Source organism: Nelumbo nucifera, chromosome 1 (genome assembly GCF_055504915.1).
Source record: "Nelumbo nucifera cultivar China Antique chromosome 1, China Antique-T2T, whole genome shotgun sequence".
NCBI lineage: Eukaryota > Viridiplantae > Streptophyta > Magnoliopsida > Proteales > Nelumbonaceae > Nelumbo > Nelumbo nucifera.
Window position 1 is genome coordinate 143,431,234 of NC_142649.1, and position 22,737 is coordinate 143,453,970.

General features: G+C 42.3%; 1 protein-coding gene across 3 annotated transcripts in view; it reads right to left on the reverse strand.

The window, feature by feature from the left end:
- Positions 1–6,101: 6,101 nt before the first annotated feature.
- Positions 6,102–22,737, reverse strand: part of LOC104610957 (rab GTPase-activating protein 22-like) — a 90,620-nt gene continuing 73,984 nt past the window's right edge. For 2 of the 3 annotated variants that reach the window (XM_088894537.1, XM_088894538.1), the window contains 4 exons: positions 8,145–8,242; positions 7,102–7,362; positions 6,686–6,769; positions 6,102–6,503 (listed from right to left, as the gene is read on the reverse strand). In XM_088894537.1, the coding sequence (XP_088750663.1) occupies positions 6,489–6,503; positions 6,686–6,769; positions 7,102–7,362; positions 8,145–8,242 (458 nt within the window). In that variant the 3' untranslated portion in view covers positions 6,102–6,488. The remainder of the gene's footprint in view (positions 6,504–6,685; positions 6,770–7,101; positions 7,363–8,144; positions 8,243–22,737) is intronic. The other variant, XM_088894539.1, reaches the window with a different exon arrangement.

A 22,737-nucleotide genomic window follows, 5' to 3' on the forward strand; every position in this document is an offset into this window, starting at 1 on the left:
CTATTTGATGACAACAAGTTGAAAGGCCCAAACTATGCTGACTGGTATAGGAACCTTATGCTGGTCCTTGCTTCTGAAAAACTTGACAAAGTGGCAAAGAATCCTGCCCCGGAGCGTCCGGGAGATAGGGCTTCTGAGGCCCGAAGGAGAGACTATCAAGAATGGGAGGAGAAAAACTCCCTTGTCCGGTGCTACATCATTGCCTCCTTGGACAATCCGATACAGAAGCAGTTCGATCAGATCGAACTTGCCAAAGACATATTGGACAGTCTCAGGACAATGTATGAAGAGCAGAATCATTCTACTCGACAAAAGGTCTTGAAACAGTTCATGACCACACAAATGTCCAAGGGTCAACAAGTTCACGACCATTGTCTTCGGATGATGGGATACATCAACGAACTGGAGGCTCTTGGATCCGGGCTGGACCTTGCAACCCAGATAGATGCTATCCTTTACTCTTTGCCTCCTTCCTTTAATCCATTCATCATGAACTATAACATGAACAAGTTGAATGTCAGCTTACAAGAGCTCAGCAATATGTTGCAAAGAGCTGAAGAACTGATTAAAAAGGATGAGCCTGTAGCCATGCTTGTTGAAGCTGGCAAGACAGGCAAGAGAAAGAGGAAGGCAAAGAAGCCTCAAAAGAAAGCCACTAAAAGCAAGAAGCAGAAGAAAGACAAAGCATCGGATGCCTGTCACTTCTGCAAGAAGACCGGCCACTGGAAAAGGAATTGTCCTGCCTACCTGGAATCCAAGAAAGGTAACTTTGAAACTTGTGTTATAGAAACCAATTTATTGGTAGCTTCTGCGTCCCGGTGTATTGACTCCGAGGCTTCAACTCATGCGTGTAACTCACTGCAGGGGTTCAAGGTAAGCAGAAGGCTGAGTGAAGGAGAAGTCACACTCTACTTGGGGACTACTGCAACTGTTGCAGCTGCGGCCATAGGAACCGTGGAATTATATTTTAGAGAAGGAAAAATTGTACTAAAAGATTGTCTTTATGTACAAAATTTAAGAAGAAATTTGATTTCTGTCTCGAAACTGTGTGCAGATGGTTATTCTGTCTTCTTTAATAATACGATTACTATTAAAAGAAACAACAGATTCATCGCATACGGGGAACTGGAGAACGGTCTCTATGTTCTACATCCTTCTCTAGAAACTAACATAACCGAAACTACGTCGGTTGAAAACCCCAAGAAGAAAGCCCGTGATACAGTTAATCCCACGTGTCTGTGGCATTACCGACTTGGCCACATCGGTGTTGACCGAATCACAAGGTTGGTAAAGGATGGTCCTTTGGATTTTCTAGCTGTAAAAGATCTTCCCACCTGTGAGCCTTGCCTACAAGGCAAGATGACGAAATGGCCATTTGACGGTAAGCCTGAAAGATGTACAGGCACACTTGACCTAATACATACTGATGTATGTGGTCCCCTAAGTGTTAGGACACAAAATCAACACGTGTATTTCATCACCTTCACAGATGATTTTTCACGATATGGTTACGTGTACCTAATGAGACACAAGTCTGAATCCTTTGAAAAGTTCAAAGAGTTTAGACAAGAGGTCGAGAAACAGTTAGGGAGAGAAGTTAAAGCCCTTCGATCAGATCGAGGTGGCGAATATCTCTCTGACGAATTCAGGGACTACTTAAGGCAAAATGGGATAGTATCACAATTGGCTCCTCCTGCTACACCACAACTTAACGGTGTTTCAGAGAGGAGGAATAGGACCTTATTAGATATGGTCCGGTCACTTCTCAAACACTCAGAGTTACCCACATCCTTTTGGGGTTACGCATTAGAGACTGCGATATACGTGCTGAATCGAGTTCCAACCAAATCGGTTTCGAATACTCCATATGAACTTTGGACCGGAAAGAAACCAAGTGTCAGACACTTGAAGATTTGGGGTTGTCCAGCACACGTTAAAAGAACGAGTGTAGACAAGTTGGAATCTAAGACCAGCCGTTGCCTGTTTGTAGGCTACCCAAAAGGCTCTGTAGGTTACCTTTTCTATGACTCAAGTGAGCAGAAAGTGTTTTGCAGTCGAAATGCGCAATTCTTGGAAACCGACTATATCCTGGACACCCATCGTCAGGAAGTTGTTCTTGATGAGGAGAGCTCAGGAGCAGTGGGAGATGCCCCACAAGTTCCAGGTAGTGACCAACTTAGAAGATCCACTCGGACATCCAGGCCACCAGTCCGTTATGGTTATGACCAGGATAGTTACCTGGTGGAAACCTTGACTAGTGAGGAGGATCCCATGACTTACACGGAAGCTATGTTTGACATAGATTCCCAGAAGTGGGTGGAGGCCATGAGGGCAGAGATGGACTCAATGGAGACCAATGGAGTCTGGACTCTAGTAGATCCACCCTCCGGGGTAAAGGCAATCAGTTGCAAATGGATTTACAAGAGGAAGAAGGGCCCCGATGGTAAAGTTGAGACCTTCAAGGCTCGTCTGGTGGCGAAATGGTACACTCAGAAAGAGGGCATCGATTATGAGGAAACCTTTTCGCCTTTGGCCATGCTTAAATCCATTAGGATCCTGCTAGCTGTAGCAGCATACCATGATTATGAGATTTGGCAGATGGATGTCAAAACTGCATTCCTGAATGGAGATCTTACTGAAGATATCTATATGCAGCAGCCGCAAGGCTTCATTGCTGCAGGTCAGGAAAACATGGTATGTAAACTTAACAGATCCATTTATGGGCTTAAGCAAGCTTCTAGAAGTTGGAACATCCATTTTAACTCTGCTGTCAAATCGTTTGACTTCGAGCAGAATCCAGATGAACCCTGTGTCTACAGGAAGTACAGTGGGGATAAGGTTATCCAGATGAACCCTGTGTCTACAGGAAGTACAGTGGGGATAAGGTTACCTTCTGAGAAGATGTCTCCTAAGACTTCTGAGGAGATAGATGGCATGAAAGACGTTCCTTATGCCTCAGCCGTAGGGAGCATCATGTATGCCATGCTGTGCACTCGTCCTGACATAGCTCAGGCAGTGAGTGTAGTAAGCAGATTTCAGGCCAACCCAGGGCAGGAGCATTCGACTGCTGTGAAAAACATACTTAAGTACCTTCGAAGGACAAAAGAGTTTTGTCTAGTATTCGACGGTAGCTCACTACAGATCCAGGGGTTTACAGATGCCGATTTCCAATCAGACCCAGATGATAGAAAGTCTACATCTGGATATGGTTTCACGATAGGATCGTGTGTTGTTTCCTGAATGTCAGCAAACAGGGGTCCTAAGTAGCAAATTAATAGTCCACAACCCAAGCCGAAAGCATTGCCATAAGTGAGGCTGCCTTATGAATGAAGGTGTTCATTCCTGAATTTGGAATTAAGCACATCACCCATTCCACTGTTGTATGACAACGCTGGACCTACGGGAGGATAGTGTAAAGAGGTAGCATCAGCGGAGAATGTGGTAGACCCATTGACTAAGCCACTATCACAGAAAGTGTTTGAGAAACACGTGGAAAGCATGGGACTCCGGCTAGTACCTGATTGGACCTAAGTGCAAGTGGGAGCTGTTAGACAGTTTTGTATGCCCTTAGCTTCAATCAGAATGATGTACTTTATGAGTTTATTGTAAATGAATAAAGATACATATTTGATTCATGTTCCCTTGGTATGTTTCTGTGTAATACCCTTAAACTGGACACTTAATGAGACTCGTGTTAGTTTAGAATGTTCACAGCCAGTGGGTCGGTCTGGGGAGACCTATCCTGACAAGGCTGACACTGTAGTGCCACCAAGTCGGTTGGGGTGGCTTGTCTCAGCTGCCAGGGTGAGACCCTAGGCACATACAGTGTAGGATTAATTGAATCTTTGAATTGGACCAGATTTCCAGTATTGCCCTGGACCTTGGAGATTGATGGGCAAAACTGGAAAGTTACACCCGACCCCTAGACTCGATTATGATACTATACTAGGTGTTGGATTGGGCTGTCTTTGATGTACCAATCAGTGAGATCCTTAGCGGGGGTCAAAACCTGGGTATGTTGGGACAGTCCGAGAATTCATCTGAGTGGGTGATCATAGTGACAGGATCAGCCCCTTTGTCGGACAAAGGTAATGATCGGGGATGCACTCTCACTGATGGAAACCAAGACTGCCGGCAGCCGATTTCAACCGTTGAGATTTGTTTTGCAAAATATATTTTATATAAGATATAAAAGTATATATGTATGGTTTCTAAATTGTTTGCAAGAAGGTTTTAATTCCCGGGATCCATATAAGTGGAGAGTGCAACACTGTTCCTTGTAGCCGAGGGAGAGGTCCTCTCTTGTCGGGCAGTGCATGATCATTATGGGCTGAGAGGTTAAGTGTAAGACCATTGAGGATAACACCTGATGGGCTAATCTTGCATCTGCCCACAATCCCTGGATGTTACAAGGTGGCTTGGCCCAGGGACCACTTAGTGTAAGTGTTGGGCCCATAGAGCTCATTTGATGGGTTTCAGGGGGTACACTGTCTTCAGCAGTGCATTCGGCCAGGCCTTGTAACAAAGGCTGGGCTGAACCCATGTGGCTGATGTGTAGATCAATGCTTGGGTCCCACGCCATACAAGGAAGCTCAACTGGGCAGCAATTTGGAAGGTTTTTTGAGTACATAACCTTAATGGGCCTTAAGCCCATTTCGAACTGGGCTGATTTGATCAGTCATTTAAAGGGGGCGAATTCTGAAGTGGGTCAGCTAAAAGGATTGGGCTTAGACCCTATCCACTCAGAGAGTCCAAGATCTAAATAAGATTTAGATCTGGAAACCTCATAATTAGATTAGGAGACAGCTGATCTGATTTGCAGATAAGATAAGGATTATCCCTTATCACTAAGGGACTTCTAACCCAAATATGATTTGGATTAGCAACTCCTAATCTAATTAGGAGCTGATCCCTTTGAGATTATAAAAGGAGAAGGGGGTGGCAGCTTTGAAGAACACAACATCATCAACAACATCCATAGCATTCTTCTCTTTGAAGAAAGAGAGATTGAGAGATTTCCTGCATACTGCGAATTCTCTCCTGCCGCCACCTTCCTGCCATTGCCATTCCTTCAGTTCGATCTCCAGTTCTTGGGAGCAATCAAGATTGGATCTTGATTTCAATCTTTTAGGGAAAAGATTGGTTGGAGCTGTACTCAAGTCGTCTAGTTGATCCTTAAGAACGGTCAAGTTCTTTTGGAAGAACGTTGCTGATTCTGCTCCACCCTGCACTGCGCCATTTTCAGTGGGAACAGATTTTGGATCCTTCCTTGGGCGTGAACACCTCCATTGGGAGATAGTATTTCTCCGTATCAGGTATAATCATCTCCCACTCCTTTTGGTTCAGATCTGGTTCAGTTTATGGTTCAAGATTGATCCTTGAAAATATGATTTTCTAAATGGGGAATACGATTCCCAGTTGAAGGGAGAGATAAAATTTTTGAAATTCGCCCCTTATTCCATAATCTTTGGGCGTCCATAGGATGGATCTCTCATCCCTTCACTCCCATCCCCAACCGGGGATCCCTATTAATCCCCATCCCCGACCTGATGGGGTCAAGGAGGCCAAGCACCAACTAGGATGGGGGAAAATTGCCATCCCTAACCTTAAGGATCAAAATCAAATGCCCACTAAACCAAGGTTCAAAATATCAGCCTGTATCGTGACTCACTTCCCCTTTTTTTAGTTTTTTTTTTTAAAGTATGGACGGGTCCATTACAGAATTCTGATTTCCACTGCAGATCTATAACATTTCAAAAGGTCAATTATCCCCACCCTATGCACCAATGCCCACCCGTGGATTGGCATTAATTCCAAGCTGGTACCTACTCCAACTGTACTTTAGGGCTGTGAATTCCGACGCTGGGCTGAACTGTCATTCTCCTTTTTTTTTCCAATTTGGTTCAAAGGGGTCAGTTTAAGGCCCCCTCTACCCCATAAACCAGGATCTGACCAGAAACCCCCTGTAGGGGCATATTGGGAAGCCCCCAATACGATGTGTGTTAGCCGATATGCCCCAATACATTGCGACTTTTTGATCCTTGCACTAAACATGAAAAGAATTTTATTTATATGTGAAAATCCCTAAAGAGGCGCTCTTCTTATCCCTTCAACATTCACTTGGTCTGGGTACCTGATTTTCTTTCATCTTATCAAAATGATTGTACTCTGCACATACTTTGGTCCTTGCCTTTTAGGCGTAAAAAAAAAAGAACAAACAAACAAACAAACAAATTTCTCATAAGATAATAATACAACATAAGACAAAAAGTTTGGATATACAAATCAATGAATGGAAAAATTACATCTCTTGGATTCTGTTGGTTGGGGGAATTAATTGTGAGTCTACTTTAAGCCAAGATTTATCTTGATGTTATTAATTATTCATTTGCCAACTCAGGATGTTGAGCATAAAAACTTCTACCATTCCATGGAATAGGCTGAAAAGATGAATTTTAGCATCTCCTGAAGTTTGCTTTACCTCAAGGTTACGTCTTATTTGCCTACAAGAACATAAGAAATGAACAATGATAAGTATGGAGAAATTTTTCTAGAAATTAAATAATCACAGAGCACTACGTTGGTGAATACTTAGTATGGTATGTTAGATAACACCTAACACTCCACAATATCTAGAAAAGTAACTCCACTAATTCTACAACAACAATACAACATGAGTTGTTACCTTTTTAAGATACTTTTTGTGAAGTTTTATTGCTCCATTGCATGCTTTTCTGGCATCCAAGTTTCCACTTATGTCATTCAATATCTGAGAGGAAAAAGGCCAACGTGTGAAATGATAGAAATGGTGCAGATAAAGCAATCTACTATTTTTAATTTTTACAGTTTTCAAAGTTCCAGAACTTCAAGAGCCAGCAAGACATGACTGGAACTTTCATATCATCTTTCAGGCAAAGCGGTCCTCTTAATTCCTTTTGTAAAATCAAAGATAATGGCATGGGAACTCTCAGACCATTTTACAGTAGCAAAGATGCATCACCCTCAATTGCAAAACACAACTCAGAAATGCAAGCTTTTGCCTCATGAACGGTAAAAGAGAAGTATCTGAAGCATTGCACTTTATTATATCATGATCCTTACCTTTACAACGTCATCAAGACCCCGTGCTTCTGCTAGTAGCTTTGAACTCTTGTCTTTCAAGACGCTAGCAACAAGAAAAACTGAAATAGGAGGAGCTTCCGCATTCTTTCCTCCACATTTCATATTATCCCTCTCAAACTTCCCAAATTGGTTAATTGGCTTCACTTTTCCTTTAGATTCCTCACCTTTTTCACTTGCTAAATCTAGAGGCTCTTCATACATTGTGAATAGATCAGGATCATACTCCAGGGCCCACATCATCTATACAAGGTTTTAATACCATATGTCAAGGCTTTACTGGAAAGAAAACTATCAAAATCCAAGGATTGAACCAGAATGTGTCCTAATAGCAAGCACATCAAAGTAAAGAAAGATGAACCAGAATGTGTCCTAATAGCAAGCACATCAAAGTAAAGAAAGATACAGAAATGCATTTATATCCAGGGTCCATTTCACCTACTTGAGGTTTAAATATCAGGTTCATGGCTACCTGAAATGAAGTATTCAAACTCTAGAAACCACAGAACAAATGTGACCACATTTGGTTATAAACCAATGTTGTCTGACTCAGACCAGATGTAAAATTGTTTTGGTCACTGGGTCACAGGTTGAACAGTTCAACTGTCGAGTTTGACAATTCAACTCGCTCAAATAAAAAAAAAAAGTGCAAAAAAGCATGAAAAATAGAGATTGTTTCCAATTGATCTTTTAAATCTATTTATTGGCTAGTTATCTTTCAAAGCTATTTTACATCAAAATAAGCTCAAAACAATAAATATTAGAGGCTTAACACCTATTATCACATGTATTTAAGTTTGATCAAGTCACCATTTCTAAGAACTGAGCAACCCAAAAACCACGTTGGGTGCTAGTTTCTGGTTTGAATGGTCTGAGCATCTGGTCTGGTCCAAGTTTTATACCAGTATAAGGGAGATAAGAAAAAAAAAAGGGAAAAAATGCACATACACATGCAGATTGAGATTTATATGTACATTGACAATGTTGATGGGGAAGGGTGTTGGTGCTGGAGGGTGGAGAAATACCTCCCAAAGGTACAATGAATCGCCAAATGAGAATTCACGACGGAACAAGACCATAAGCATACGGAATGCAAATAAATAATCACCTCCGCCCAGTGTCTCTGTACTCCAAGGTCATAACACAATTTTTCTTGTTACTTTTAATTTTAAGTAAAGAATCATACAAGGATCTGCAAATCAGATACAATTCCACTGTGCCTCATCTTAAAAAGAACTAAAAGAAATGACAAATCAATTAAGGCATAACCCTGATTATAATCAGAATATATATAGAAAACATAAGTGAGAATGACTTGACTACTTGTTCAACTTTGATCAAATTTATAAGTATTATTGGAAAAAAAAGATGCGACTAGGGAGAACAGTATTTCTTGGTGGATAAATGAGAGAGATTAGTTTGAGATGGAAGGGAACTCTAGAACCCTAATGAAATAAAATTGAAAAAGAGTGCTATATCCTCATGTTAGGGAGCATATCATCACTATCAGTTGTACTTCTCTCCTTTATTAATAAATTTTCTTTTTTATTTATTACCAAAACAATATCCTCATATTAGGTAAATCATAGAAGTGGGGAAAATTAGCACATATTGGAATGCACAGTAATAGGTCAAATGGATATTAAATATACGCTAATAGGTGGACCCAAGTTGACTGAGGATAACCAACAGTCAAACAGAATAGCCCATGAATAACCACCCTTCTAAGGTGCTGATCAAGCCAATTTTGATAATTATTGTTAGAAATTGAATTTTGATGGCTGCACTCTAGGGAATCCAGGAACCTTCAGTTAGGATGAAGTGGGGTTTGAATAGGAAAGTGGTATAATTAGATTGGGAAATGTTTGCTCAGTGGCTTCAGCAGTTCGAACCAGAGGAAGAAGAAGAAGAAGAAAAGGAACAGTCGAATCTGATTGCTAAACCCTATCAGTCGACCATAATATGAATTAGCCTCTAATGAGTTGTACAAATACTAAACTGCCCCCACTTAAGTATGGGACAGGAAGTCTCTAGTAAACTGCCACATAAGCACATAACTTAATAGAAATAAAATGACTAATCTACCCTTATTCGGCTAGCTCTAACACTCCCCCTCGAGCTGGAGAATATATGTCATATAATCCCAGCTTGTTACATATATAGTTCACTCTCCCTGAGCTTATTCCTTTTGTAAACAAATCTGCCCATTGACCACCTGAGTCCACATGTTCTGTGCTTATCTCTCCAGTAAGGACCTTCTCCCTCACAAAGTGGCAATCAATCTCGATGTGCTTTGTTCTCTCATGAAAAACAGGGTTAGTTGATATGTGGAGTGCAACTTGATTGTCACAGTACAATTTCACAGGTCTATCCATGGAGAACCCAATTTCTTGTAGGAGATTCCTCAGCCATACTAATTCACATGTAGTGTGTGCCATGGCTCTGTATTCGGCTTCAGCACTGCTCCTTGCCATAACCGTCTGCTTCTTACTCTTCCATGTCACAAGATTTCCTCCAATAAATGTGTAGTAACCTGTAGTAGATCTTCTATTAGACACAAAGCCTACCCAATCTGCATCTGTATACCCAATTACTTCAAGTTTTTCTCCTGGTTTGTACAATAACCCATGGCCTGGAGCTCCCTTCAGGTACCTTACAATTCTAAAAACTGCATCCCAGTGAGGTATCCGAGGGTTCTGCATAAATTGGCTCACCACACTAACTGCAAAGGAGATGTCTGGTCTCGTGATAGTCAAATAGTTCAGCTTCCCCACTAGCCGTCTATACCTTCCAGGATCATCAAATATTTCCCCTATATCACTGCTCAACTTAGCATTTGGCTCCATGGGAATTTCAACCGGTTTTGCACCTAATAGTCCTGTTTCATCCAGCAGATCAAAAACATATTTTCTTTGGCACAGGTTTACACCTTGTCTTGATCTAGCAACTTCTATACCCAAGAAATACTTCAATGTCCCAAGGTCTTTTGTTTGAAAATGATTTTGCAGAAAGACCTTTAGTTTATCGATCCCTAATTTGTCACTACCAGTTATGACAATATCATCCACATAGACCACTAATAAAATCTTTCTGGCTTCTGAATCATAGCTGAACACCGAGTGGTCAACCTGGCATTGTTTCATTCCGAAATTCTTCACCACTTCACTACACTTCCCAAACCAAGCACGAGGCGATTGTTTCAACCCATAAATTGCCTTTTTCAGTCTGCACACCTTACCATCCTCCCCCTGAGCAACAAACCCAGGTGGTTGCTCCATATATACCTCCTCCATAAGGTCACCATGAAGGAAGGCATTTTTAATGTCAAGTTGAAACAAGGGTCAATCATTACATAACTGCCAGGGAAATTAAGACACGGACAAAGCCAATCTTAGCCACTAGAGAGAAGGTCCCCATATAATCCACCCCATACAACTATGAATAACCTTTAGCAACAAGTTTGGCCTTCAGACTCTCCACACTACCATCCGGCAAGTATTTAATAGTATACACCCATTTACAACCCACAACATGCTTACTAGGAGGAAGAGTAGTGAGCTCCTACGTTTGAGTATGCTGAAGGGCAAAGAGTTCCTCCTCCATTGCCTGCCGCCACCTAGGTGAGGTAAGAGCCTCCTAGACATTCTTAGGTATAGAAATAGATGACAACAGTGAAACAAACTGGTGATGTGAAGCGGAAAGGCGAGAGACTAAAACAAAATTGGAAATGGGATGGAGGGTACAACTACATTTACCTTTCCGTAAAGCAATGAAAAGATCAAGTCCTGAAGGTTTTGGGACAGGAGCAATAACAAGATCCGCAAACAAGGTAGAAGCTGGAGGAGCCAGTGTTTGTCGATGAGTATACACGTGCTGGATTGGTGGTCGTTCAGTAGGGATTTGCACTGGAGGAGGTGAAGGATCAGCCCCAACTGGAACAATCGGAACGGGATCACGGACTAGAAGAGGAAGAGGAAGCAAAGGTGGAGATACCGATACTTTAGGTCACGAGAAGGGGACAAACTCAAAAAAGGTGACATCAGGATAGATATAGCACTTCTGAGTAATGGGATTTTAACACTTATACTCTTTGTAGATCCGAGAGTAGCCAAGAAAGACACACTGAATAGAGCATGCATCCAGCTTGTCTATCCCAAGACTCAAATGGTGAACAAAGCACACAGCCAAAGACGCGGGGTGTTAATGGAAAGGGAGGGAAGGTGGGGAACAAAATAGGAAAGGGAGACCGACCATGAAGAACGAAGGAGGGCATCCAATTAATAAGGAAACAAGTACTAAGTACAACATCACTCCAAAATCGTTTAGGAACACTCATATGATGAAGAATAGACTGAGCAGTTTCAAGGAGATGATGGTTCTTTCATTCGGCCACCCCATTTTGCTGAGGAGTGGATGCACATAAAGTTTGATGAATGATGCCATGCTGCTCTAAATACTGTTGAACGGAAGTAAGAAAGTATTCACGACCGTATCTAAACTTAGAACTTCGATTGGAACACCAAATTGTGTACGTATTTCAGCATGGAATTTTTGAAAAATGGAAAATAATTCACTCCTTTCTTTCATTAAATAAATCCATGTCATCCTTGAACAATCATCAATAAAAGTGACAAAATACTTGTAACCATTATAAGACTCTAATTTAATCGGGCCCCAAACATCTGAATGAACCAAAGCAAAAGGAATCAACATACGACTTTCAACTCTAGGACTGAAGGGAACACGACGATGTTTCCCATACTGACACGACTCGCATTGTAAAGACAACAAATGACTCAAAGACGAAACCAGTATCTTGAGTGCCTTGAGAGATGGATGTCCTAGTCGACAATGCCACTGTAGAGGAGTGAGTGAAGTTTGAAGTGCAACTGACGATCCACCACCGTCAAGGTAATACAATCCACCAGCCTCATGCCCCCCACCAATCTTCTTCCCCGTCTTGAGATCCTGAAAAACACAAAAGGAAGGGAAAAATGTAATAGAGCAATTAAGAGTCTTGGTTAATTTACTAACATACATAAGATTGAATGGAAACTTAGGGACATATAGAATAGATGATAAAGAAAGAGAAACCGTGTCAACATTACCAACACCACAGATGGGAGAAGAGGAACCGTTGGCAAGGGTAATAGTTTGAGATGTGGAAGTTTCAGAGAGGGAAGAGAACACACCTAGAGTCCTGGTCATGTGATCAGAGGCTCCGGAGTCAATAATCCAGGGAGAGGGTTTGGATGGCAGACAAGCTATACCTGAGTGGGCAAGGGTGGCAGTAGTATGCTGTGAAGTAGTCTGGAGGAACCTCTCATACTCATCACGCAGTACACTCACCATCTCCTTCCCGGAAACAGATGTAAATGTGGAAGGAGTTAGATCTGCCTATTGGTTATCACTGACATCAACCCCACCAGCTACTGCATGATTGGCCCATGTAGAAGGAGGGCCATGGAGATCATAACAGAAATTCACCGAATGTCCGTCCCTGCCACAATGGGTACACTTCCTTGTAGAGTGACTTTTTCCTTTACCACAGCCTCCCCCTGAGTCACGACCACCACCATGGCCAAATACGGAACCACCACGACCTCCTCGGGAGGCATGTCCTCCCCCTTTAGTACCACATCCACCTCCTCTGGCTATCACAAATGCTGATCTGTCAGACTATGTGGGATTCTCTATAGGTCCCAAAGAAATCCTACGAAGCCGTGCAAACACTTCCTCAAGTGTAGGAAGAGTAGAGCCCCCTAATATTTGGGCCCTAACTGGTTCATTTTCTGATTTCAACCCCACTAAGAACCTAGTGACATCTAGTTGTTCCCTCTGTTGTTGCTGAACCTTAGCATCTGGAGTGGGGATGATAGACATTGAGTTCATTTCTAAGGTTCTTCATACTAGCATAGTACTCTTCTAGGGTTTTATTCCCTTGCTGTAGATCGAAATACTCCTGATAGAGCTAATATACCATTGTAGTATTATCCTACCCAGAATAAAGCTTCTTGGCATGTTCCCATATGTCCTTAGCTGTATCTAAGAACATAAAGTTGGCACTTATTTTGGGTTCCATACTATTCCATAACCATGTCATGATTTGGGCATCTTCCTGTTCCCAATCATCAAGCCCTGGAGAGTCAGTTGATGGTTTATCTTTCTTCATGTGTTTCACCTTCCTCTTTGTCTTGAGGAAAATTTCCACTGGCTTGGCCCATGGCACATAATTCTCACCATTAAGTTTAATGTAAGTCATCTACACACCCAAATAGTCGGAGGGGATCATCACACTCGGTTTTTGATCACTAGAACCATCTCCCATTGCTGCCATTATGTCCCCCCACTGCTATCTCTAATGCTGAACTCTCAATCACCAACTAAATACTACAACAGCCAAGGCAACACTACAGCAGTCTCTAAACTCAGATGACAGGTTCACAACAAGTCACAATCAATCACCACTGTGCACAAACTACCATTCAGATTAAGAACAAAAGGTAAACCAGCATTCAGACAGCACCAACAAGGCCAAAAATTGATGTAGGCAATTCAGCCATTCCTTCTAGCCCAAAAAAAAAAAAAAACACAACTTTTGTTCTTGTTCACACCACTACTGATTACACAGAGCCATAAATCACCACTACAGTAATTCAGCAATTCACTAACCACATACAAGCCCTCTTGAGGCTGCTCAATAAAGGGTGAGCATCACCACACAACCATATCTGTCCCACATGGTACAGGTCTGTCTGACCTTTTTTTTTTTCAGAGGTCACTACCAGTCCAAAGACATCAACTACTACCTCTGAAGTAACCCTTACACCATTCGGTCACTGTAAACACGGCCTATTCTTGGACCTTTTGCCAAGAACCAAGGCTACAAAGAACCTAGTTCTTTAGGTGCTGATCAGTCCGAGCAGATTTTTGAGGGTTTTCCAACCCAGAAACACCAACAGCACAAAAAAAAGGATAATCAACCTTGATGGAGAGCTTCAGTCGACCATCCACTTATTTCTGGAGTTATTCTCTTTGAAAGGCAATCAAGTACTGAGCAGAGAAAGACAGGCCAAAGTGTTCTCAGACCTAGGTCAAGTCTGTGTTCTCCATTTGCAGTTCAGAAAGAGGAAAAAGGAAGTCACGAACAGAGAGGAGCAACAGTCACGAGCAGAGATTTAAAGAGCAATGTCCTGCTCTGATACCATGTTTGCTAAGTGGCTTCAGCAGTTCGAACCAGAGGAAGAAGAAGAAGAAGAAGAAAGGGAGCAGTCGAATCTGATTGCTAAACCCTATCAGTCGACTATAATATGAATTAGCCTCTAATTAGTTGTACAAAGACTAAACTGCCCCCACTTAAATATGGGACAGGAAGTCTCTATTAAAACTGCCACATAAAAACTTAACTTAACAGAAATAAAATGACTAATCTACCCTTATTCGGCTAGCTCTAACAGGAAACAATCTTCATGGTTACCTGGAGGCTGTACAGTATATGGAAGATACACACCTATTTCTCTCAGTCTAAACATCCCATTGACTTGGGATACCCTTCTAAGTTGTTTGTTGGCCAGTTCCTTGTCCTTGAAAAATTTTTTAGCTTACTTTTTGTGTATGAAACTTTACTTTTCATTTAATAAAGGGAAAAATTCCCATTAGTACCCTGTACTTTGGGCCTAGTGCCACTTTGGTCCCCAAACTTTAAAACATGACAATTTAGTACCCGAACTTTCAAAATGTGCCAATCCAGTACCTGTCGTTAACCAGCCGTTAAGTGGCATTTAAAAAGACACAAGTGCCCTTCGAGTGTCATCTTATTCTCTTTATCAACCATCCAAACAATGACAAAGAATGAACAGTTCCAAATCCTTGCCTCTTCTATTCAAGAAAGTTGGGTCACCAGAATGCCCACTGAGATGTAACCCCAACTTTCTTGAATAGAAGAGACAAGGATTTGGGACTGTTCATTTTTTATCAATGTTTGGATGGTTGATAAAGAAAATTAGATGACACTAAAAGGGCATTTGTGTCTTTTCAAATGCCACTTAACGGCCAGTTAACGGATTAGTAATCTACCCCTGAAGAACCTTTTTTCCTTCCTTGTTCAATGTCTCTTTGTACAAAAATGAGTTTGTTTCCTTTTTTTTCTCCCCTCTTGAAAATCCATTGGCACCAAATTGGGATTTTGGCTTTCATAGATGCTTGAGGTATGGGGAAGTTGAGAGTTTCACCAGCTTATTGAGTCTTCTTAATAAAGTCTGTTTGGACTCTTATCAACCAGATAAACGAATTTGGTCCCCATAGCCCAAAGGGTCTTTCTCTTGCGCTTTTTCTATAGGTCCCTTTGTCAGCCCCCATTTCATCAGTCTTCCCCGGTGAAGGAAGTTTGGTGCAGACCCATTCCCCCTAAAGTAATGGATTTTTGCTGGGAGGTGTATCATGGAAAAGTAAACACTTTGGTTAATCTACAAAAGAGAAGACCTTTACTTTGCATATAGTAGAAGATCAAGACTGTAATCAGTCTTGAATCCTAATAGGTTTTAGGTTTGCAAAACAGAAGAAAAGTGAGAGAAAGGAGAGAGAATAGAAGAGAAACAAGAGAACACAAGTTGTTGAAAGGAGGGACAGATTCAAAACTAATCTGCTGCCGCCACTCTCTTAATATTTATAGGTTATGTTTAGTACATAATGGAAAGGACACATATGCCCTTAGTACTTACATAATAAATAAAGTAAATAAAAGCTTAAATAAATAACAACTGAATTAACAAACTGATTCAAACTGACACTACTATAACTGAAACAAATAACTACACTGCTGTCCTACGAACACAGTGAGGACCACTGCAGTGGGGCCCACATCAGTGTTCTCTACACTCTCCCTCAAGTTGGGGGTAGATATCTATCATTCCCAACTTGGATAGGTCTGTCTCTAATGAAAGCTAAATTCTGTAGCCGAAGTAGCAGAAAAGAGAAGAAGAAGAAGAAGAGATGCTGGAATGTTGAACTCTTTTGCTCAGTCGACAGTACTATTATTTATATTATGGTGTAGTACAATGATACAGGAAGTTACTAGAATGCCCCTGATTAGTGATGGGACACCCAAACAACTTAAAACATTAAACAGGATTAGGCCCATTAACAAAGGCCCAGTACAGGACAACTTAAACTTAAGTATAGGCTAATAAGAACTCTTATCAGCCGAATACTCATACATACAAAGACTTCAATCCAACACTCCCCCTCAAGCTAAGCATGGATATCAATCATGTTTAGCTTGCCAAGCATGTCCCTAAACTTTGCTCCTGCCAGCCCTTTAGTCAGTACATCCGCAATTTGCATCCTAGATGGAGTATAAGGCACACAGAGTTCACCCGAGACAATTCTTTCTCTAACAAAGTGCCGATCAATCTCAATATGTTTTGTCCTGTCATGCTGCACGAGATTGTTGGCAATGTTGATGGCAGCTTTATTGTCACAATACAGCCTGAGAGGACCTTCAGCCTTAATGCCAAGTTCATTAAGAAGAGTTCTGAGCCATAAGAGTTCAGCAACCCCGTGGGCCATAGCTCGATACTCTGCTTCTGCACTTGATCTAGCCACTACATTCTGCTTCTTACTGCGCCATGTGACTAGGTTTCCTCCCACAAATGTACAGTAACACGAGGTTGACTTCCTGTCTCCAACAGACCCAGCCCAATCTGCATCAGTGTAGGCTTCAATTTCAATTCTATTGTTTTTCCTGAAGAGAATTCCCTTCCCTGGGCAAGTCTTCAAGTACTTGAGAATCCTTTCAACTGCTTTCATATGAGGAATCTTTGGAGAGTGCATAAATTGACTGACAACATGCACAGCATAAGCAATATCTGGCCGAGTGAGGGATAAGTATATCAACTTCCCTACCAATTTTTGGTATCTCTCTTTATCACAGTAGTCCTCCCCTACTGATTCCTGCAGGCCATGGTTCTGTTCCATTGGAGTATCTGCTGGCCTGCACCCCATCATGCCTGTTTCCTCTAGGAGGTCAAGAACATACTTCCGCTGACATATGTAGATTCCCACTCTTGACCTGGCAACTTCAATCCCAAGAAAATATCTCAAATGACCCAAGTCTTTGATCTCAAATTCAGAAGCTAGAAACTCCTTCAGTCTTTTTATCTCTTCCAAGTCATTCCCGGTAATTACCATATCATCCACATAAACAATGAGTGCAGTAAGTTTGCTATCCTGTCTCCTTATGAACAAGGTATAGTCTGCACCACTCTGAGTGTACCCCACTTTCTTCATGGCCCCACAGAGGCTCTCAAACCATGCACGGGGAGATTGCTTCAACCCATATAATGCTTTCCTCAGTTTGCACACCTTTCTACTAAAGTCATAGCCTGGTGGAGGTTCCATAAATACCTCTTCATGAAGGTCACCATTTAAGAAGGCATTCTTCACATCCAACTGATGAAGTTCCCATGAAAAATTTGCAGCTAGTGACAATAGAACCCGAATTGTGTTGAGCTTTGCTACTGGGGCAAAGGTTTCTTTGTAGTCAATCCCTTCTTTCTGAGTAAACCCCTTTGCCACAAGTCTGGCCTTGTACCTTTCAATGGACCCGTCCTCCCTGTGCTTTACAGTAAACACCCACTTGCACCCAACAGTGGTCTTCCCCTCTGGCAGATCCACTAATTCCCAAGTTCTTGCTTTCATGAGGGCTTTCATCTCTTCATTCATAGCTTCTTTCTACCTTGGATCAGACACAACCTCTGAGTACCTAGAAGGAACACGCACAGAGGAAAGAGCAGACACAAAGGAGTGATAGGCAGGAGATAAATGTGAGTAAGAAACAAAATCAGCAATGGGGTGTCGGGTGGTGCAAGAGCGGATAGGCTTACAGAGAGCAATAGGAAGATCCAAATCAGAAGTATGAGAGTTGAAATTACCTTGGATTGTAGAGACAGATTGATCCGAGTCCAACTGGTTGCTGTCATGAGGTTGAGGACCCCTTTTTCTTCCGTTGTATGTAAGTATCTCTTTTTGTTGTCTACTGGAGCCTTCAAGAACATCTGCAGCATCAGGAGAGGTAACCGGCACAGTGGGAGCCTCACTAGGTTGACCCGGAATGTCACAACTAGGAGTAGGAGGAGAGGATGGAAGACCCGAGGCAGATAGGGGAACAAAAAAGGAGGGAGAATGAGAATCCTCTTCCATCCCACTAGTCTCCCCCTGAAGAGGATTCTGAGAAGACTGAAAATAGGGTTGAGACTCAAAGAACACCACATCTCTGGTGACATACTTTCTCTTGGAGACAGGGTCATAACACTTGTAACCCTTTTGTGTAGGAGAGTACCCCAAGAATATTCCCTTTGTAGCCTTAGGATCCAGCTTAGTCTTCTTTGGATCTTTCACATGTATGAAACATATACAGCCAAAGACCCGAGGAGGAAGGGGAAAGTCTGGAAGAGTGGGGCACAAAACAGAGAAAGGGGTTTTCATACCCAACACCTTAGATGGCATCCAGTTTATCAGATATGATGCAGAAAGTACAGTTTGAGACCAATATTGCTTGGGGACTTTGTGTTGGAATAGTAAGGCTCAAGTTGTCTCCAATAGATGTCTATTCTTGCGCTCAGCAACCCCATTCTGCTGAGGAGTATAAGCACAGGATGACTGATGTAGTATGCTAGCATATTCCATGAATAAGTTCAAGGATTTTTCAAAGTATTCAGCAGCATTGTCTGACCTGAATTGCTTAATCTTCTTATTAAACTGTGTTTCAATCATCTTGCAAAATGCCATGGTTATCCGTGGTACTTCATCCCGTCCTTTTAACAGGTAGATCCATGTACAACGAGAGTAGTGGTCAATAAAACTGATAAAGTATCGGAAACCATCAAAGGAAACAATGGGTGAAGGGCCCCAGACATCAGAATGAACCAAATCAAAAGGAGCACAAATTTCATTGCTGGAAATTGGATACACAGTTCTACATTGTTTTGACATTTGACATACTTCACAGGTTAGACTCTGACTTGGAATGCCCTTAAACAACTCGGGAAACAACATTTCTAATGAGGAGAAAGACACATGACCTAGCCTAGCATGCCAAAGATGCAGCTTAGCTATTGACTCCACACTTTCCGGATTACTAGCAGCAGATGCTTGTAAGGCTGAGCCGATGTCTGCATCAAGGTAGTAGAGGCCTCCATACTCATGACCGCACCCAATCGTTCTCCTTATCAATCTGTCCTGGAAGACACAATGAGTAGGAAAAAAGGTTATACTACAGTTCAAATTTTTGGTAAGTTTTGAAACAGACAAGAGATTTGAGGTAAGACTGGGAACATGTAAAACTGATTTAAGAGAGAGGTCCTTGCTTAGGTCAACAATTCCCTTTCCAGAGATAGTGGAGAAAGACCCGTCAGCAACTCTCATCTTATCCTGACCAGACAACAAATGATATGAAGAGAATAGGGAAGACATATGTGTCATATGGTCAGTAGCACCGGAATCAATAACCCAAGAAGTAGAGTCAATAGAGCCAGTGGCACTGAAGGCAGAGGCTGTACCTGATCTAGCAAGAGATGTAGAAGCAAAAGAATTATTTCTTAGACGGGCTAATGCCCTGCTAAGGACCTCAACCTCACTAGCAGTGAAGCCCAATGTACCAGTTCCAGAGGAATCAGCAACCTGTCCCATAGGAGAAGAAGACACTGTTGGTGTATTTTGTGAGTTGTCATCATTGTTGCTGGCGACAAAATTCCCACTTGCCGCAGGCCTGTTATCTCTAGAAGAAACATCTCTGGGTATTGAAGACATCTTGACTGCAGCCACTGTGTAGGTGACACTGATTAAGACTAGCCGAAGCAGTTCTGAAGGTTCTGAACCAGTTCTGGAGCAGATCTGATTAGCTGAAATGATCACAGCAGGTTCTGACAGCACTCGACACAGTTTCAGACTTGCCGAGACTGTCACAGTTCTGAAACAGTTCAGTTACAACAGCAAGCAAGGAGTTCTGGGCTGGTAACCGACCTGAAGCTAAGGGTTCTCAACTATTGTGCTATGCAGACTCCACTTGAACTTTGAGTACTGCAACAGTAAAGAGAGTGCCCTTCCTTGCGGCCAATACTAGGACTGCTGACATCAGTCCTCAACTAGGGTTCACAGTGCTGAACAATCTGGAGCTGGCAGCTCCCTAGGTAATCTCACAGCAGTGGTGAGGGGTTTCGGACTGATAACCACCCTGAACTTGGAGCTGTTTGCCACATTGCTATGCTGGTAGAAGTGTTCACAGTGCTGGTAGAACACTAGATAGATTTCACTTGGGCTGAACCAAAAAACTGCAACAGTTCGGGTACAGTAGCGAGTGAACAGTTCGAGGCTGCAACAGTAGCAAGTGAACAGTGGCTCTGTAGAAGAAGCTAAGTCTGTGCGAGTCTTGCTGGAGCACCGAAGCTGCAACTGTAGAAGTAGCTAAGCCCCTTTCGGCTAGTGCTAGGACTGCTGAAATCAGTCCTCAACTAGGTCTGTCCTACACAGACCTCTCTTAGTAGCCAAATAGCTACTATTTGCTGGAAATAACCTAGTAGGACATCTACTTCTGGGTCTTACTTCCCTTGAGTCCTACAACCAAGAGAAACCCTAGGTTCGAACTTGCTTTACTCTCTTACACCCCTAGGTCTTCACTACAGCAACCCAGAAAAGGAAGAGAGAAGATGAAAAGACAGCAAGAGAAGAGAGTGTGTGCCGGCTGAAACCAGGAGGAAGTTAATGCTCTGATACCATGAAAGCTAAATTACTGTAGCCGAAGTAGCAGAAAAGAGAAGAAGAAGAAGAAGAGATGCTGGAATGTCGAACTCTTTTGCTCAGTCGACAGTACTATTATTTATATTATGGTGTAGTACAATGATACAAGAAGTTACTAGAATGCCCCTGATTAGTGATGGGACACCCAGACAACTTAAAACATTAAACAGGATTAGGCCCATTAACAAAGGCCCAGTACAGGACAACTTAAACTTAAGTATAGGCTAATAGGAACTCTTATCAGCCGAATACTCATACATACAAAGACTTCAATCCAACATCTAACTTCTTCCTTGGTACAGCCTTGGTGAGGATATCCGCGAGCTGCATATTAGATGTGATGTACGAAAGACACACTTCTTGTGATGTGACCCTTTCTCGCACAAAATGTCGATCAACTTCGATATGTTTAGTTCTGTCATGCTGCACTGGGTTGTGGGCTATATTAATAGCTGCCTGATTATCACAATACAACATTAAGGGCTTTTCATGGTCAATACCCAACTCTTCAAGTAGTGACCTCAGCCATAAGATTTCAGCCACTCCATTAGCCATTGACTTGTATTCCGCTTCAGCACTGGAGCGGGAAACAACACTCTGCTTCTTACTCCTCCAAGAGACAAGGTTACCTCCCACCAGGGCACAATATCCAGAGGTAGACCTTCTGTCATCAACACTTCCAGCCCAATCGGCATCTGTATAAACTTCCACCCTCATGTGATTATTGTTTTTGAGCAATATACCTCTACCCGGGCATCTCTTCAAGTATGCTAATATTCTCTCTGCCGCAAGAGGATGAGAAGTTCTAGGGGAGTGCATGTACTGGCTAACAACACTAACTGCATAGCTGATATCCAGCCAAGTGAGGCAGAGATATAGAAGCTTTCCAACCAACCTTTGGAACATAACTTTGGCAAGAGAGGTGGCTCCGGAATCAATCACCCAAGAGGTAGAATTAATGGAACTAGTTGCACTAAATGCAGAGGTTGTACCTAATTTGGCAAGAGAGGTGGAAGCTAAAGGATTGTTCTTCAGACGGGCTAATGCCCAGCTGAGAACCTCTACCTCACTAGCTGTGAAGCCCAAAGTACTTGGTCCAGAGGAGTCGGCAGCCTGCCTTGTAGAGGAAGAGGACACTGTCGGAGTACTCAATGAGTTGTCAATACTGTTGTTGGTGGCAAGATTCCCACTTGCTGTGTGACCCTTATGTTGCCTTTTGTCCTTTCTCAAAGCAGCTGGCTTCAGATGAAGATACAAGACCCAACATTTCTCCTTTGTATGTTTCTCACCACCACAATGGGTACACTTGAGGGACTTCTTGTCTGGATATCTATTTCCTTTAGTGGAGACTAGGGCTGAATGTTCTCCAGATAGTCCAGTTGACTGTGTCTGGGAGTCAACGTGCATCTCCCTTCTCCTGACTTCTTCATTCCTAACCAGGTAATAGACATGGTGAAGCTCCGGTAATTCACCTCTCCCTAGAATTTGTGACCTTATACCCTCATATACTGGGTCTAGGCCAGCCAGAAACTTAAAGGCTCTGCTCTCTTCAATTTGCTTATCATGTCTCTCCTTCTCCCTGGCATTTTCCCAATCTAATATCAAGTGATGGTCAAGTTCTTCCCAAAGACCTTCCAGAGTTGCAAAGTATGTTGCAACTGTCATATCACCTTGCCTTAAGACAGAAATGTCTTGATTCAATCTGTAGATTCTAGCATTGTTTTTCTTCTGTCCATAGGTCTTAGACACCTTTTCCCAAATCTTGGCTGTTGTAGGAAAGTGATGAACAGTCCTGGCAACCTGAGGAGTCATAGAGGCAAGCAA